General features: G+C 37.1%; 1 protein-coding gene across 4 annotated transcripts in view; it reads right to left on the reverse strand.

The window, feature by feature from the left end:
• The window catches only part of SLC10A7 (solute carrier family 10 member 7), a 265,153-nt gene that overhangs the window by 73,757 nt on the left and 172,844 nt on the right, over positions 1–18,552 (reverse strand). For all 4 annotated transcript variants that reach the window (XM_017534819.2, XM_017534811.2, XM_017534832.2 and 1 more), the window contains one exon: positions 2,141–2,176. In XM_017534819.2, coding sequence (XP_017390308.1) covers positions 2,141–2,176 — 36 coding nt within the window. The remainder of the gene's footprint in view (positions 1–2,140; positions 2,177–18,552) is intronic.

Consider the following 18,552-nt stretch of genomic DNA (forward strand, 5'->3'; position numbering starts at 1 on the left):
ATACATTTTTAATAGATGGGATCTCCATATGTTGCCCAGGCTGGTCTTGAACTCCTGGGGTCAAGTTATCCTCACACCTCTGCCTATCAAAGTGCTGGGATTATAGGTGTGAGCAACCACATCTGGCCTTTGTTCACATTTTAAGTCATTCAGGTTCTTGTCTTGCTCAGTAAATGACGCCTGGTAACCCAAATGCTTAAGAAATGTCAATTTTTTATAAAATACATGACAACCTAAACAGAGAAAAGGTGTTATATGCTATGCATGTGATGTAAAGTCACAATACCGTAAGTATCTAATGATGTGGGTGATAATGCCATTGACCCTACAGGGATGGCCCTGTTGACTCAGAAGGGAAGCATTAAACTTTTACGTTGAGAGTCTTGGCCATCTTCTACCATTCTTGTAGCTCTATAATTTTAGAATGTTGATCCAACTAAGACTCATGAGCCTATGGATCTGTGAGTAGGGGAAAGCTTGTCAAAAGGTGATGCCATAATTTTTATCAGCATATTATGGCACAGATATGGAAAGGAGGGGAAGAAAAGTACTCATTTGGTTCTTTAATCACAAGTTGAAAAAGGGTCCCAAAGATTCCAGCCTCTGAGATACTCCAAAGTATTACACCCGAGGCCTTAGCTCCTAGCTGTGGCTATAACATCTCCCCTTCTTGTCTTAAATAAGTTACATAAATAACAGATGTCACTCTTCCACAATGGAGAAAACCCAGGCGATGCAGCCGTTTAATGTGTACTTACTAGATGTTGCGCTCTGTACTAGTCCCTTGATGTACTGCAAGTGGGGACCTCAGACAGGCCTGCAACCTATGCCCACTGAGGGCTGCATCTGGGAAACTGTCCTGTGATCCCATGTCTTGGAAATAAACTAACGGATGTTTCCAGTTTCTCACATCTAGTAGCAGGCAGGTACATAACAAGTCTTTTCTTCCAAATTAATGCAAATATTCTCTTTAGTTTCAATTTGACTCACTGCAAATTCTGCAGTGATGGGGTCCATATTAATTAAGTTTGTTATGCTGAGGAAAGTGATCTGATTATTTGACCCTTCTTACCTTGTCAGAATGGAGCCAGCATTTCAAAAGGGAGGGTAAAGCTGAGGTTTATTACTTGAAGGTAATGTCTTTCATGAAAGATGCAGAATCCAACTGCTTAGTAGTATATCTATCCCTCTCTATTTCCTACACAGCTGCTAAGAAATGAAGTCCCTCATTCTATTACTCTAATTGAATTCCAACTTGGGTAATTATACTATAATTAAATAAATTTTCCCCATAGCTTTAATTCACTGATAAATGGTGCTAGTCAAAGAGCTACAGTACATTCCTAGAAACACATCCCCACTACATTTCAGTGATAAGCAAAGTGATTTATATTTGGAAGATGTATGTATGAAAAGATGCACAGTTCATAAAATATTTTAGGTATCATTCATGATTACATATCCTTTGCTCAGCATGAGATAACATTAATTTCTATTATAATCTTTCATCTGATTTCTCATATGCTTAGTGCCAAAAGAAATAAGACAGCTAATTAGCATTTCTTGTTTTCAGAGCAGTTTTTGTTTCGTTAACTAGGAGCCTGTATCGATTTGTATTTTTAAGTTTTAAACACCTTTCATTATCTCTGAGTGATAGAGCGGAGGAGGTGTTACTTCCCATTCTACAGATGAAAAAAATTGAGGCAGCTTCCCAAGGCGAGGAAGCTAGTTAACTCTAGTACCAGCCTTGGAACCCAAGCTTCCTCTGATCCCCTGGTACTAGGGCTGTTTCTGTTAAACACTATCAAACACTGGGTCACTATCAATCACTTTAGTGTTACTAATGAGAAAATAAAGAGTAGCACAGTTCTAACCTGTGTTATGGGGTCATTAATTTGTCATAGAATGATTTAGCCAGGAGCTGGAGGCCTAATGACTAGGTCCTGATGCTGTTCTTGGATCACGAAATTATGAAGCTTCTTTGTGTCTGAATATTATTACACGGTACAGATGAACTGGAATAACAATTCAAAATATGGTGCAAAATAATTCAAATTTCATTTTTGTTCTAATGACCTTTCTTAAACGGTTGTAGCTTGCTTTTAATAAAAGATATTAAAGAAAACATCAAAATACTCACAAAAAGCAGCAGTAGCAGGGGTGTTATAACGATGCCCTAAAAGAAATAAAAGAAAGGATGATTATTTACCAGCGAAAGCAGGACACTTTCTTTGCCATTTTAAACTCTGAAGCATGGGAGTGCTTATCTTCTGTTTAATAAAATCTAGAAGATAAAGAGCGGAGAGTCCTAATCTTAGCTTTCCCTTCCATAATGCCTTAACATCTCTATTACAATTATTTGTATTTGGCATCATAAAAGTACAACCATCAAGCTGCCGTAGGTTCATCTTTCCTTTTGTAAACCTAAATTCCCTTCCACACTGCACATGGATCACACAGATAGAAGCTGATGCCTGGCAAGCTTCCTTACTCCAAGGCTTTCAACTCTAACTTGGATAAAATGCCCCTTTTTGAGAGAAGACAGGTGGTTTAGTCCCAGTTGGGGTCCTCTCCTGAGCAAAGACCACGTCAGTTGTGATGAATGAGATGTCGTGATTTTGTAATGCGAACTGATCTCCCCTAGGAAATGAGCTGGGATCTCAAAACTCATTTCACTTGATTAGACTCCATGTCTCCATGGTGGAAGGCAAGTCTTTCATCTAATTCAGCCACATAGGACCACCTCGGTCCCTCTGCCTCCCCTAGGCAGAAATGAGCAAAAGATTTGTTTTCTTCGATGACAGGGAACAGTTTGAGGCTGTTGCCAATGAGGCAGAATACCAGCTTTTAGGTTTCTTGAAGGCAAATCTTTAAAACTAAGTGTTTGAGTTGGGAGTTGAAATGACAGGCTTCAGTTCTGGAGCAGCAGATGATTACTTGCCCTTCTTGGTTTTTCCTTTATCTCTCAATACTTCATTATGATTTATAAAAGAAAAAGCATTTTAGATTTTTATTAATGAATTCTACTTGGAATTTTAAAATTTCATAGAATCTGTGGGTGTGTGTGCCTAAGAGAGAAAAGAGACAGAGAAAGAGAGAGAGATAGACAGACAGACAGACAAATACACATACACACACACACACAGACAGACAGACAGACAGACAGAGGTACTATACCCAGACAGTGCCCAGGATCCAGATCTGGGACTACTTCATTACTTTTGGAAGGAAAAAAGTCCTTTTGGTATTTACATGAAAGTCCCTTTGTCATAGCAGTCACTCAATTGTTTTGCATGTGCCCCAAGAGGGACGGGCTTATCTTAAATGAACAATGCTACCATGACTTTCTTGGGCATATACACATATGAACATCTACAAACAGACTTGTTTTATTGTTAAATAATAGAATGAATCCTTTTTCATTGTGCATACGTTTGCAGTTGACAAAAGAGAATACAATATTCTGATCTAAGAATCACTTTACATCCTACTTATTAAAATAGGCATTGTGGCCTATCAACTCCATTGGTATCTATGAAACAGGTTCTCCTTAACACATTTAGGAGAGCTAAATGTGCTAAATGCCAAATTAATTGATAACTTAGAAGGGCTATTGTCCTTAAGTGACTTGCACTGAGTTCAGACTTTAGGAGGAATTCCAAACTTTACAGGGCCACATGAAAATGAAAATATCTGGCTGACTCAGTCTACATGGGAGCCATCCAATTTCAAGTACATTTGTTTAAACATATAATTGAACATATACTTATATACTGGGTACTGTGTTCATCCAAGAGATTCAAGAGTGAGTACAACATGGTCCCTTTGCTTAAACAGCTTATAATCCAGTAGAGGACAATGATCTATAAACAAGGTTCAAAACAGTGATATAACTGCTGCCACCGGCACTGCCACCACTACCTGTATGCATTGTTCAGGGGCCTGAAGATTGATACCCCCCATACCTGTGCCACCGCAGCTAGCGCCCATGTGCACCATTGGGGGGCCTGAGAATAGGCCTACTCTGCCTGACTGGCACATGTGCACATCATCTGAAGGTGTGGAGATTGACATGTGCTACCACTGGCATCTGCAGGCACCATCTGCAGAACAGAGGACAGGCCAGCCCCATCTACCACCAGTGCACTGACACCTCTGCACAGCATACGGGGGCCTGGGGATTGACCCACCCTGCTTGCTACCACCAGCACCTGTGCACACCATTGGAAGGCCTCAAGAGAAGCCCACCCCATCTGTTGTCTCCGTTACTGGCACCAACATACACCCTTGAGGGGACTAAGACTAGGCCTGGTTTACCTGCAGTTGGCACCTGCACATGTCATCTGAGGGCCTGGGGATTAATCCATCCCTCCTGCCAGCACCTACTCATACCATGTGGGGGCCAGAGGATGGGCCTCCCTGTGTACCACTACTGTGCATATTATCTGGGGACCTCGGGATTGATCCACCTTCTTTGTCACCACTGGTGCTCATGTGGACTATTGGGGTGCCTGAGGAGAGACCTGTCTCATCTGCCACAGCAGCCATCAGTGCCTGTGCACAACATTCTGGGGACTGGGAATTAATCTGCCCCACCTACTGCTGCTGACGCCTGTTTGCATCATTGCTGGGCCTTAGGAGAGGCTGACCCTCTTTTACCGCTGCTTCTGCTAGCACCAATGCGCAGTGTCAGGACCCACTCTGCCTACTACCATCAGCACCTATGCAAACCATCCAGGGCCTAGGGACAGGTCCACACTGCACTCCACCACCACCACTGGGTTCCATGAACTGGACTGTCTGGAGTCCCTATCCCCAGCAATGCCTCACCACAGCCTCCATTAACAACCACAGCAGACACCACTGAGCTGATTACAGCTGAAATACAGAGACTACATTACTGTGCCCATCACGAATCAAGGCCAAGGCAATCTACCCAACCAAAACTATAGACATATCTATAGGAAAAGTTTTTCCCTACTAAAGCCAATCCATAAAATTGGAAGAAGTAACTGTTATGCCAGATGTACAGTAAGGACAAAAAAATATGAAAAAGCAAGAAAACATGACACCTCCAAAGGAACACAATAATTCTCTGGTAACAGATCCAAAGGAGAAGGAAATTTATGAAATGCCTGAAAAAGAATTCGGCATAATAATATTAAAGAAAATCAGTGAGATAGAAGAATGTTATTATCCATGGGTTTTTCTGCTTGAATACTTCTAATGGATAGTCACTGACACATGATAGTTTCTTTGCAGCTCTTCCAAGGACTTACAATATTTGTTTCTAAAATGGTAAAAGCTTCCTAGCAAATAGGAAGTATTTGCTAATTCTGGATTTAATATTCCTTCTTATTTTCTTAAGAATAGCTGTTCAAGCTAATTAAGACTGAATCACTTTATAATGCTGAAACCTTTTTTTTCCAGTTGTATTAGGAAGTGAGTCAGCCAGGAGGCATTCACTTGAGAAAAGTACCATAATATTTAATAAAGTCATCACAATTATTATTAAAACAATAAAAACTAACATTTATGTTGTACTTATGTTGGATACTATACCAAGGACTTTAGGTATGTTATTTCATGTAATCCTCACAACAACTCTCTGATGTAGGTACTATTATTATATTATCTCCATCTACTAGATAAGAAAGCTGAGCCTTAGAGAGGCTGAGTGAAGTAGGAAGAAGCAATGCCAGGAATTGGACCTCTGCTTGCTTCAGAGCCTGTGCTCTTGAATGTTTAAATAAAATCTTTGCAATCTTAAGCTATTTCCTCAGTGGTGTATTTTAAGAGTAAATCTGAGAGGAACATCGGACTCAGTATGTCTTTTTGATGACATAAAACAAATTGAGAAGTCTTCATGTCATGGCAGAGGCATTTTTTTAGAGTCAAGTTTTTGCAAATATCAGTGGTAAAAAGGGTGAGCTAAACATTTAAACTGTGTCAGCAACAATCATTGCAAGCTAGAAAATCAACTCAACATGTTATTTTCTTTTGAGTATTTGCAGCTCAATGTAATTATTTCTCTTTCCTAGGTAAATTCTCCTGAAAATGCATAAAACCAAAGGAGATAAGCACTTCTAGCAAAAGATGTTACCTCCTCCTTGCAGATTCAAGGTCAAGACGTAGTTTTAGCATCCTTGCAATTGGGATGGCGTATAACGCTTTCTGATTGCAACACCTGAAGAAGTGAAGTCACAAACTGACTGGCTTCCATTGTCTACTGAAAAAACTTTCAGAAAATCCATTAACACCTCAGATGTGAATGACTGGGTGAATGTATTTCAATGAATTTAGTGGAAAGGAAAAAAGTGTCAAATCTCAGACACAGATTTAGTTGCATCAAAATACAAACAAAAAACCCAAATAACAACAAAACAACAAAACTGTGAATGTGCTTCTCTCAGCAACAGGACTTGCAAAAAAAGGCAAAACTAAAGTGAAATTATGAAATTTTTGAAATAGAAGACGTTATCAAGAGGTTTTGCTGCAACAACTACAAAAATCACACAGATACTAAACTTGACTTTTTAGATTTGTCTCCAGGACACTGCATTAACTCAGTTTTCACAGAATAAAAAATATCAACCTAAACTTCCAGGCTATCTTCACCTTTTGTCCTGTGGTCAGTATACAATAATATCTTAAAAAGTTAGTGAAGTTTATTCTTCAAGAATAAAATGATGTTAAATCAATATTTAATGCATGAGACTAGCCAAAAAACCTTAAGCAACAAATTATAAAGAGGTGGTATAGGGAATTCTGGACACATCTAAATTTCTGGATCTGTAAAGACATGGACCTATTCCTGGATTGTGGTAATCCCATTAAAGTGATGTCACCCTCTGAGGCCTTATAGGAATGGCAGCTGGCTTATCCTAATGATGTTACATTTAATTAAGCAAACATTTATTGAGTACTATGTATCATACATCACTGGTGCTGAGGGAAAAAGGTGAATATATGGTTTATGCCATAAACAGTTCCCACTAGAGAAAGCTAAATAAAGCAGTTATACCTTGTTATTCTCTAACTTTAACACTTTGGTCAAAAAAAATACCTCTATCATCTTATTCTCAAAATGAGTATGACTTTTTATCAGGTCAAAATTAAGGGTCTTATTCATTTACATTAAACACTAGCTTATTAGATTTAGCCTATTATCTTTTTAGATTTTGATTTGTCGCTGACACATTCAACATATACCTACTAAGTGACTACCATGCCAGACCCTATTAGATGCTGAGACACAGAGGTGAATGACACATACACAGTCAATACTGAGACACAGTGGTGAATGACACATTCACAATCAATGCTGAGACACAGTGGTGAATGACACATACACAATCAATGCCCTCAACATTTTTTAGAGAAGACAGTTAAGCAATTACAATAAAATGATAATGTTCAAAATGAACATTACAGTGAGCTATGAGAGTGCTTAATAGGGAGGTGACAGCAATTACGATGAGAACTTGAAGAAAAGGAGTTAACCAGGCAAAGGAGTCACAGACAAAAGAAGGGGAGGGAGAGGAAACACAGGCAGGGAGAAGAGACGAAAGGCTCTGGAGGCAAGAAGAACATATAGAAACTGAAAATGAAGAGCAGAATATGAGGAGTGCAGCTGTGAGAGGTGAAGTTAAAAGACAGATGAATCAGAAAGGCCTAGGATTTATGGTAAGGAGTTTGGGCTTTACTTCAAAGCAAGGGGGAGCCACTGAAAGTTTATGCAGCCATGGGTGTGGGGCGGAGCAATGGCAATGGCATGGTGCTCTCTATGGTTAGATAAGAGTCACTCTATGTACTTTAGAGAAGACATTAAAGCAGAAAAAGATTGGAGGGAGGCAGGCTAAGGAGAATGTTGCTCAGGACTCCAGGCAGAAGTTGATCTGGGAAAAGACAATGGGCTCTTAGTCATCAAGATGGACCGACAGAACAGATTCAAAACATATTTGAAAATTAGACTAGTAGACTGTTAGATTAAGTTTGTGGGGCAAGTGTCAAAACAGAAGGAAGAACAGTTTCTTAGTTTTCTGAGTTCAGTGATTCTTGACCAAACAGGAGATCATGGAGCCAATTACTGAACCAGGGTGGAACTGGGGATGCACAGATTTATTTTTGTTGGGAAAGATGATGAGTTTGAGGTATCCGCAAGGCCTCCAACTAGAGATAGTTTGATCTCTGGATTTATGGGACTGAAACTCAGAATAGGGCCTGGACAGTGAAAACAGCTGAGTAGTCCTCAGCATAGAGCTTGGTGTGGTGGTTTACTGCTACAGAAAAGAAGTTAATAAATGTACACTACAGATTGAAGCTTATTGAAGGCCTAAATGAAAACAATTTCCATAGATGACTAGCGTGAAAGTTAAATTGGAGTAGACGGAGGGCTGAGAAAGAATAGGGAAAAGAGGCAATTTGGACAACTCTTTTAAGAAGTCTAGCTATAAAGAGGAGGAGGGAAATATAGCAGTAATGTAAGGAGAGTGAAAGTGTGGTAAAGGGAGTTTCTTGTTTTTGGTTTTGTTGTTTGCTTTGTTTTGAAAGAACCTTGAGGATTCTTAAAATTCATAGAAAAGAGGTAAAAGAGGGTCATGGGAATAGAGATTTAGTAAAGAGAAGGAACTTTATTTCCCCTAAAGAGGCATCAGGGAAGGAGCTCTAGCACACAGCTAGAGGATTTAATTTGTAGAACAGCAGAGGGTGGGTACCTCTTCATTATAAAAGAAGAGCAGAGGATGCAGTTGGTATAGATGAACATAGGCTTGAATGCTTGCTGTTGGAAAGCTGAAGTAATTTTCATGTAAGAGCTTCTCTTTTCTCTATTTTGTAGAATGTGAGTAATTTACTAAAAGGAGGGGAAGATGGGCTCAGAGGAAGAGGAAAGTCAGTGACTGAGAACCTGTGTTAAGACTATTGTGAGAGAGTGTCTAAGGTTGTGAAGGGTCTGAGATTACCACACTTTCAAGATGACAAATTGGCCTCCAACCTATTCAAGTATGCTGGCAGAAGACTCAAAAGTCCTGGATGAGAGCCAGAGGATTTTACCACTCACAGAGCAGCAAGCAGCCTAAGCATGGTGTTGATGTTGGTTCCCCTTGTCCCCAAGTCAAACAGGTGATATAGATGTGCTCGAATGGATGCCTGCACAAGCAGTGGACTTCATCCCAGGAAAGGAATATTGAGATTAGGGAACCTAAATCTTTTATAACAGTCAGAAAGCAAAGCTGCTCTTTGTTCTAGAGTTGAAAACAAAGGGCAAACAATACCTCTGCTGACAAAATATATAGAAATGTGAGGCACAGAGAGAACTGTCACCCAACAGAGGTATTGTCCTGTAGACCAACCCAGTTAACATAGGTCTTCTAAAATATGAGTTATTAAGCTTATTATTGCTCCCATCGAATACCACCACTGAGCTAATATTCCTATACAAGGAAATGACAATCAGATAATCATTTTGAAATGACCAGAAAAACTTATACTCTATGACATGGATCCTCTAATACTTCATGGATACTCTCATCTAAACAGGACTCTAACCAACTGAAGTGACTTCCAATTCATAATTTACCCTCTGTCTTTTCTTAAAATGGGGAATCTGCTAAATGTCTTTTTGAAATCTAGATCCTCACTAGATTGAAACATGATCTGAGGACCAGCAACACTGAATTCACCTGGAAGCTTGTGAGAAATAGCTGAGTATCAGACTACACCCCAGAACTATTATATCATAATCTACATCTTAGCAAGATCGCCAGGTAGTTTGTAGGCACATCAAAATTTTTAAAAATGGATTTAGATTCTAGAGCAGAGGTTGGCAAACTTTTTCTATGTAAGACCAAATAATAATTATATTAGTCTTTGCAGGGATACTGCTGCAATTACTCCACTCTGCTGTTGTACCTGGAAAGCAGCCAAAGACAATAGGTAAACAAATTGGCATGGTAAGATTTGCCCCAGGGCCATAGTGTGCAGATCCCCGCTCTGAAGTATTGCTTTGAATTAGCAATTATACTTCAAACAGGAATAAGCATAACAAACTTGTTTTTGATAACTTGACTTTGAGTGAACCCATACTGGCTTTTAAACATCACATCATGTTCCTTTGTAACTCCTTATAGCCCACTATTTAATGACCCATTCTTTCATTTTTCTTTAGATAATAACAAAATTACCAGTTAAGAGTGGGTAAAATCCACTTTCTTCATCTTTTTGGTATTTGCAGTGATGTTTGCACATTCCCAGCAGCTGTTGATTCTGCTCCTTCTCTTTACGATTTGTCAAAGACAGTGATTCAAGAATCTCAAATGTGGGTTTTCTCAGGACCCTATGATGTAATTTGTCTGGGCCAGCAGATAATCTGCTTACCTTGGGCCTGCTTTCCTTTGCCAATATTTACTTTACCATTTGTAATCTAAAGATGGTTCTCCTTTTCAAGAATAATTGGAAGCAAAGGGATGGGGATCAGTGCAGAGGGGGAAATTAAGGATGCTGAATAAGGACAGAATGTATGGAGTATAGGGCCCTAATATCTAAAGCTATAAAAAAAGAGGACAGATAAATACAAGAACACAAAAGTGTAATAACATGCACATTGCTGATTAGAACTAACATAGTGATATATATTAAAGATGATAAACAGCATTCAAACTTAGGACTTCTCTTTTTCATTTTTAACTGAAAAAGCAAATCTTTAGGCTATGTAAACACATAAAGAACTGTATTATATTAATTTGGCTTTTTCTATACAGGTTAACAGTGACAAAAAACCATCTGAAATTTAATTAGAGCCCAGAGACACATAGATGTGGGAACTTTCTATCATTTTCCAAAAGATTTTCATGTAAATATCTTCTAAGTCTATAGATTTAACACGTAATAAATAATTTTCTAAAGAAGTTTCTTAAAAATGCTTATTTGAAGAGTATATGTTAGACCAAGGAGGAAACAAAAGGAAACTAACTCAAAATTTATTTTTTGAAGGCTAGAGTATAAAGACATAAGCTTTCATAGTGAAAGTAAGACCTACCAGAGCCCACTTTGGCCTGTATGCCTCCACCATGGGCACACAGCCGCAATCTGAGTTTGCAGTTTTATTTTCCCTGAGAACATAGGGAGCAGTTGATCATTAGTAGCACCACACACATTACACACAAGATGCACAGCTCTCTTAAAATGTCAAGAGGATGGCTTCATATTACCTAATGGTCAGCCAAAGTTCCTATGGCCTGAATATTATACCTAGAAGCTTGTTGTATCTCTTGCTTTACAATCATGGTTCAGTTGATATAAAATAACACCAACATAAAAACAGCGAATATTTATTGAGGTATATTATGTACTAGGAACTGTGCTAAGTGTATTACAAACATTATCTAATTTAAAATTCCGTTAAGTAAATTGATTATCCTAATTTTATAGGTGAGAGTAAAAAACAGACTTATAGAGACTAAGCTAAGGAAGTGTCAGGAGACAGAACTCAGCAAAAGGAATAAAAACAAAAGTTGCGAGATGTTAGAATGGCGATCATTAAAAAATCTGGAGACAACAGATGCTGGAGAGGATGTGGAGAAATAGGAACACTTTTACACTGTTGGTGGGAGTGTAAATTAGTTCAACCATTGTGGAAGACAGTGTGGCGATTCCTCAAGGACATAGAAATAGAAATTCCATTTGACCCAGCAATCCCATTACTGGGTATATATCCAAAGGATTACAAATCGTTCTACTATAAGGACACATGCACACGAATGTTCATTGCAGCACTGTTTACAATAGCAAAGACCTGGAACCAACCCAAATGCCCATCGACGATAGACTGGATAGGGAAAATGTGGCACATATACACCATGGAATATTATGCAGCCATCAAAAACGATGAGTTTGGGTCCTTTATAGGGACATGGATGAACCTGGAAACCATCATTCTCAGCAAACTGACAGAAGAGCAGAAGATCAAACACCGCATGTTCTCACTCATAGGCGGGTGTTGAACAATGAGAATACATGGACACAGGGAGGGAAGCACTACACACTGGGGTCAGTTGGGGGGAAATAGGGGAGGGACGGTGGGGGGTGGGGAGTTGGGGAGAGATAGCAAGGGGAGAAATGCCAGATGTAGGTGATGGGGAGGAAGGCAGCAAATCACACTGCCACATGTGTTCCTATGCAACAATTTTGCATGTTCTTCACATGTACCCCAAAACCTAAAATGCAATAAAATAAATAAATGGGGAAAAAAAAAGAAAAAGTACAAAGGAGGAAGTAGAAAGTTCAAAAGAAAAATATGTTTAGGAAATAGATTATAGAAAATCAATGTAAAATACATAATATCAATTAAAATTAGCATCAAAGATTACATATATAATCTGCCAATTGTGTTGGAATACACAAAAATACGGCACTAAGTAACTTTTTTAGGTCACTAGAGTAGCACTGGATGTTTATTCCCACTGCCTTAAGAGATTTAATGTATATCTGCCATTCTGCTCATTGATGACTGTAATACAACAGTGCCTAGCACATATCAGGCACTCAATAAATTTTTTGCTGAATGAAACAACAAATGAATAGATGAATATGTGTCCACAAATGTTTCTCTAAGGGAGCAGCATATCCATTTGATAAGAAACATACACATTTTCTGAAATGCTTTAAAACCCTTATGTTTGTAATAATAATAAGACTAGCTGACATTTACTGAATGCCTACTGTGATATGTCAGCAACTGTTCTATTCTCTTTATGTTTATTAACTCATTTGGTCCTCACAACAAACCTATGAGAAAGGTGCCACTATAATTCTCGTTTTACAGAGAAAATTGAGGTGCATGGACAAGGAATTGTTCAGAATTCCCAAGCAGCAAGTGGCAGAATGGACAGCCAGCTACGCAGTCTGGTTCTAGGATCCAAGATCACTACCATTGTGTTTACATACTGGATCAGAGTTCTTTAAGAATTTAGAGAAATCAAAGAATTCTAGCTGAAAGAGACATTAGGGATAACGTGTTGCCTCACTTTATAAACTGCAAAGTTGAGGCCCAAGGAGGCAGTGTCTCTCACTCATGGGAGCAGAGTTAGTGGAAGCATAAGGAGTAGCCACAAAAAAATTTCCTGCCCAGTTCTTTATTTCTGATACCACACTGCCTCCTACAAACCATTTGAGTAGAACAAAGCTCACATATGGAAGCCCTGAAAGCTGTTACTCAGCACTATATTATTTACCATACATATAAAGTAAAAAAAAAAAACAAACCCAAAAAACAGAAAACAAACAAACAACCACCACAACAAAAACCACATAGATCATAAAATTAGAACAGGTTAGAGGAAGGTTTTCGAAAGAGATTAAATCTTGAAATAGGCACTTTCATCCCTACCCTAAAAGTCCCATGAATTACCAACAAGGCAATGGTAGAACATTGTCGCAGAAGCAATGCAGAGACGTGGAAGATGGAAGAGAGGGAGAGTATGAAGCTCAATGAGGACAGAGAAAGGAGGCAATGAAAAGTGACTTGTGGGGTTTCTCATGTAGGCTCCTGGATGTTAAAATAAACTTCTAAAATAATTAAAAATAGATTCTCTTTTAAATAAGACACTCAAAAGAATGGTTTAATCAAAACTACTATTCAGATGTATAACAGAACTTTAACATAAACAAACAAAAAACCCAGACCATGTCTACACATGTGAAAAAAATGGATTTGGCACAGCTCATCTATTCCTTTTGGATGTGTCTAAATGACAAGCACACACTGCTGTTAGATCTAGCTGTGACGATCAATACTGAGTATAAGATGGACAAAATGAATGGAGACAGCTGCACTCCACTTGCCTTGTTTCATATATCAATGGTCTGATTTACCCTGGTTTTTATAATATTCCTTAGCCAGAGCCATTCCTACAGCTTAGAAAACTGGCCCTGAACTTTGTGACTCAGAGAGGCTTCAGTCAGGAGGAGGAGGTAGTTTAACCAATGGTTCTAAGAAAGATTTGCACCTCACGTGAGCATCATTGGTCCACAAATCCTCCGGCCACTCCCAACACAAAGAGGCAGTAGGATCTGGGTAGGTAGTTGCTTCTTTCCCTATCTACTTCTCACCATCGACACCAATTTTAAACAGGGTTCTCCTTAATAACGTGTTTATTTATTATTTTTTCCAAGTCTAATCTACCAGATAAGGTATTTCTTCTCATATCTTCGCTTCTATTATTTTCCTGCATTTTTCTAGTTTCATTTGTCCTTTTTAAAAAATTTTATTTTAAGTTCTGGGATACATGTGAAAGACATGCAGGTTTTTTACATAGGTATACATGTGCCATGGTGGTTTGCTGCAGCTATCAATCTGTCATCTAGGTTTTAAGTCCTGCATGCAGGTATTTGTCCTAATGCTCTCCCTCCCTTTGTCCCCTACCCCAACAGGTCCCGGTGAGTGATAACTATTTATTTTTATTATATATCAGTAGTTGCTTCTTTCCATATCTACCTCTCACCATTGACACCAATTTTAAACAGGTTTCTCCTTAATAATATGTTTATTTTTATTAAATATCAGGGGGTGGGAGAAGAAAAACATATACTGTGTGACTGGAGTCTTAACAACCGAGAGATACATCCTATAGACTCTGAACCTCTCTAGGGCAGTGGTCTCCAAAGTCTGATGGAGCTCTCAAGGGCAGAAAGAAAGCCAATAATAGCAAAAGGAAGAACATTGTCTTATCAGTTTATAAGAATTGGTCAATGGACTTAGCCATTTTATGACCATATAATTTTTTTTTGGTATAAAAAGTTCAGCAACTAATAGAACAAGTAAATCACCTCACCATAATCAAATTTCACCTTATGACCCAGGAAAATGCAAAGGCTCTAGCTAAAAAATAAAATAAAATAAATAAATAAATAAAAAGTGATTAGACTTTTATCCTGAAAGTTTCTATGGTGAATTATTAAAAACAGTACTGACTCATCTTCACTTACATAGCTATATACAGCTAATTCTCCTTAATGTTTCAGTAGAGACTCATTCCAATAAAATTAGTTCTAGATCTTAGCTATTGGGTGTTGTTACTAAGGAATTTTTAATAAGAAATAGCCAACACTTTCAATTAGAAATGGCTGTAGATATATTCATATCAGACATTTATTTTAAAATATTCTCTGCTAAGCATTTCAACATCTTCAGAATTTAAAAGTGTCAGCGAGCAAGAAGCAGTCATCTGGTAAATCACATCAATAGATTTACCTAAGAGTCTTTAAGGAAATTGAAAATCTATGTTAACATAATTTTTCTAGTTCCCCAGTAGAGGGCAACTTCTACACACTTTGACAGTTAAAAAAAAAATCTATGCACACCACATTAGTAAGAACCCGTGCATGTTTAAAATAAAACAATATAGCTTATGTTTATGAATGGATTTTCACAACGGGTAGCTTATAAAATGTCATGGAATTTTAAATAAGTAGTTAGGAATTGAATATATGTAATGAGTAATTAGCATTTTATGATTAATATAAGTGTAATTGCAGGAACTTTAAAAGTAACAACCATTAGGTAACTATGAGAGAATTACCAGGAACTTAAATATAAGAGGGAAATGATCAGAGTATTGTTCTTTAGTAACCATTTGGATTGAATTTCAATATAACTGAGTTACAAATAGAGCTAATGTGATGCAAAAAACATTTTATTAAGAACAGGCAAAACCAACCCCCTCCAAAACCAAAAATGGCCATACACAAACATTTGAAAGTATAATTTAGAGTTTTTGATATTCTATATTTTGAACTAATTCTAATAAGTGTTTGGGTTTTAAAGACATCAGACATAAGAATGTAACAGTACACATGTATGTTTATACACAAATAATAGGATAAAATTCCACTATAATACATGTCATTATTACATAGTATTATATATAGTAGTTGGACACAATATAATATGTCCGCATTCATTCATTCATTCAACACTAATTTACTGAGCACTTACTATGTGCCAGCTACAATTCCAGAATTCAAGGATACAGTGTGACAAAACCAACAAAGTTCTCTGCCTTCTTGGGGCTTACATATTCTATTAAAAAGTAATGTATGATAAAGACTTCTAAAACGATAAATCTATGAGATGGATCCTACGCTAATTTTTTATTTAAAAATTTGGCTTTGCTTTTAATACAGAAAATATTATAAGGAAAAATGAAATGGTTCATCATCTTAATACACAAATAACCCTTGTTGGCCATAAACAAAGTTATACAAGAATCTCATTAGAAAATTTTTAGTCGTATAGAAAAGTACAAAGTAAAAATGAAAATTTCTAGCACTGTCTGAACTCAGAAACATTAGCAGTTTCTTGTAATTCCTTACAGAAAAAAAATGCCACTATCCACCCATTCCTCTGCCCACCTACTCATCCATCTAACCTAGCCTTCTTAACTTATTCAAATTTATACAGCTTTCTTAAGACAGTCATACTATATACAGTATTCTGCACATAGCTGTATCTTTTCCCACTTCCCTGTATTTCCTGGAACTCCTTCCATAAAATAATATATAAGCACACCCCATTCTTTTATTGACTCATTTTATTTTTTAATGTAGAAGTATTTTATCTCTAAATATCTCACAATTCTAGCTTAAAAAGTGGTTATACAGTTTTATCTGAAATTTATAAGAGCTGTTGTAGATAGTGTTAAAAGTATAATCTATAAAGACTTAGAATTCATGACCTTCAAGAGGAAGCCTAAAAAAATTACTTTAAATTTATTAGAGAACAGCAAATACAAGAAAAAAAAAGAAATAAGTATCTGCTTTGGACAAAAACCTTACCAGTAGCTCTGTTAGATTGCACACAATGTAACAATCTTCTCAGAGTGTCTTTGTATGTGAATTAGAAATACTAGTGAATTATTTTACCAGTAAATTTTAATAATAGTTCTTTTATACAATCATCATTTTTTAGAGTTTCACTTAAAATTTTCAATTAAGCATGCAAGAATTACTCTACATCATTCTATTTATAATACTACTTAAACCATATATTTGTTTCAGGGCCATATTTGACATTAAAATGTGATAAGAATTTTTAAATTTATAAAAATATTATGCAAAATAAAATACAGGGCACTAGGTGGTGCTGTGGGACCTTCCAGATAAACTAACACTGCAAAGGTATGCATTTGACAAATTAGTTGTGTGGTTGATTCTATATATTTAAATGTACATTATTTTTTACAGATAAGACAATGCACATAAATAAGAAGAGTGATATAATGAAAAAACAAAGGTTTGATAAATGACCTCTTTGAGGAAGATACAACACCCTTTCATAATTTCATACCCTAACTCCTGTGTTAAGCTATTAAAAAATCTTTATATAATAAATGTCATTTTTGAGGCATGCTTGTCAATCAGCTATTATTTTCATTTATTTACCTTTAAAGTTATTTTTTTTAATATGACCAAGAATTTAAAAGACGAATAATTACACATCCTTGTCAAACAATTTTCCATTAGGTGATTTCTTACGTCACAGTATATATTGTAATCTTCTTGAGTTCTGTTTTTCTATTTTCCCCAGATATGACTTCTTGCTGTAGAGCTACTAATTCAAATGTTGACAGCCACCAGACTGGCAAGGCAAATGTACAGATTGGGTCACAAGTAAAATAATACGAAGTGAGAGAAACCTAGGAAACGAAGAGTATGTACATTCCAATTCAGATGAAAACAAACACACACACACACACACACACACACACACACACACACACACACACAGCATACAAGCCAAAGAAAGCACATCTGTGGTCTGCATGTGGCCTGTGGGTCACTCATCTGTGGCCTCTAAGTCCAACATGTTCCTAACCATTTATCTATGAGTGACACATCTCAAAGATTACCCACGAATTTCAGTTCAAATGAAGGAGTATAAATGCTTTTCAATTGTCTTCTACAATTGAAGGACAATTTATAATACTTATGTGTGTCCTTCCTTAAAGAACAGAAAATACTAATGATGTGGGAGATAAACTGTAGTGATCAAGAGAATTACCTGCCCATAATGAGCTACTGGTTTAAAGAGAAGCACAGATTTAGCAGTCGTTTTTATGGGCATGGTCTTCCTCTTCCCTGCAGGCACTTTCATGATTGTGAAGTAAAATAATAAAGTACTTAATATTGGGATAGAAACAGATGTTTAACGTCAATGAAAGAAGTGTAGAATTTATTTCCACTAGTAGTGCTGGTGGAACTTAATATTATTAAAAAGAATGAAAATGAATTTTTCACAAATGCAACAAAACTCAGCTAAAGGAATGTTGTTCTTCAAGTTTGTCAATGAGAGAAGCAAAACTCATTTTTAAATGATGCATCATTCTAAATGTTTTTAGCTGCCCTCAGAAAATGTTTGTGTGCCACATAGGAAAGTAAGATAAAATCATGTTATTTCTGAACTGGAAGAGACAACAAAGATTAGCGATCCTCTCATTACTTTACCTTCACCTTACAAATCAGTTCTTGAAAGACAAACAATTATGCTGCAGTATG

The sequence above is a fragment of the Cebus imitator genome, unplaced genomic scaffold, assembly GCF_001604975.1.
Source record: "Cebus imitator isolate Cc_AM_T3 unplaced genomic scaffold, Cebus_imitator-1.0 Scaffold4, whole genome shotgun sequence".
Taxonomy (NCBI): Eukaryota; Metazoa; Chordata; class Mammalia; order Primates; family Cebidae; genus Cebus; species Cebus imitator.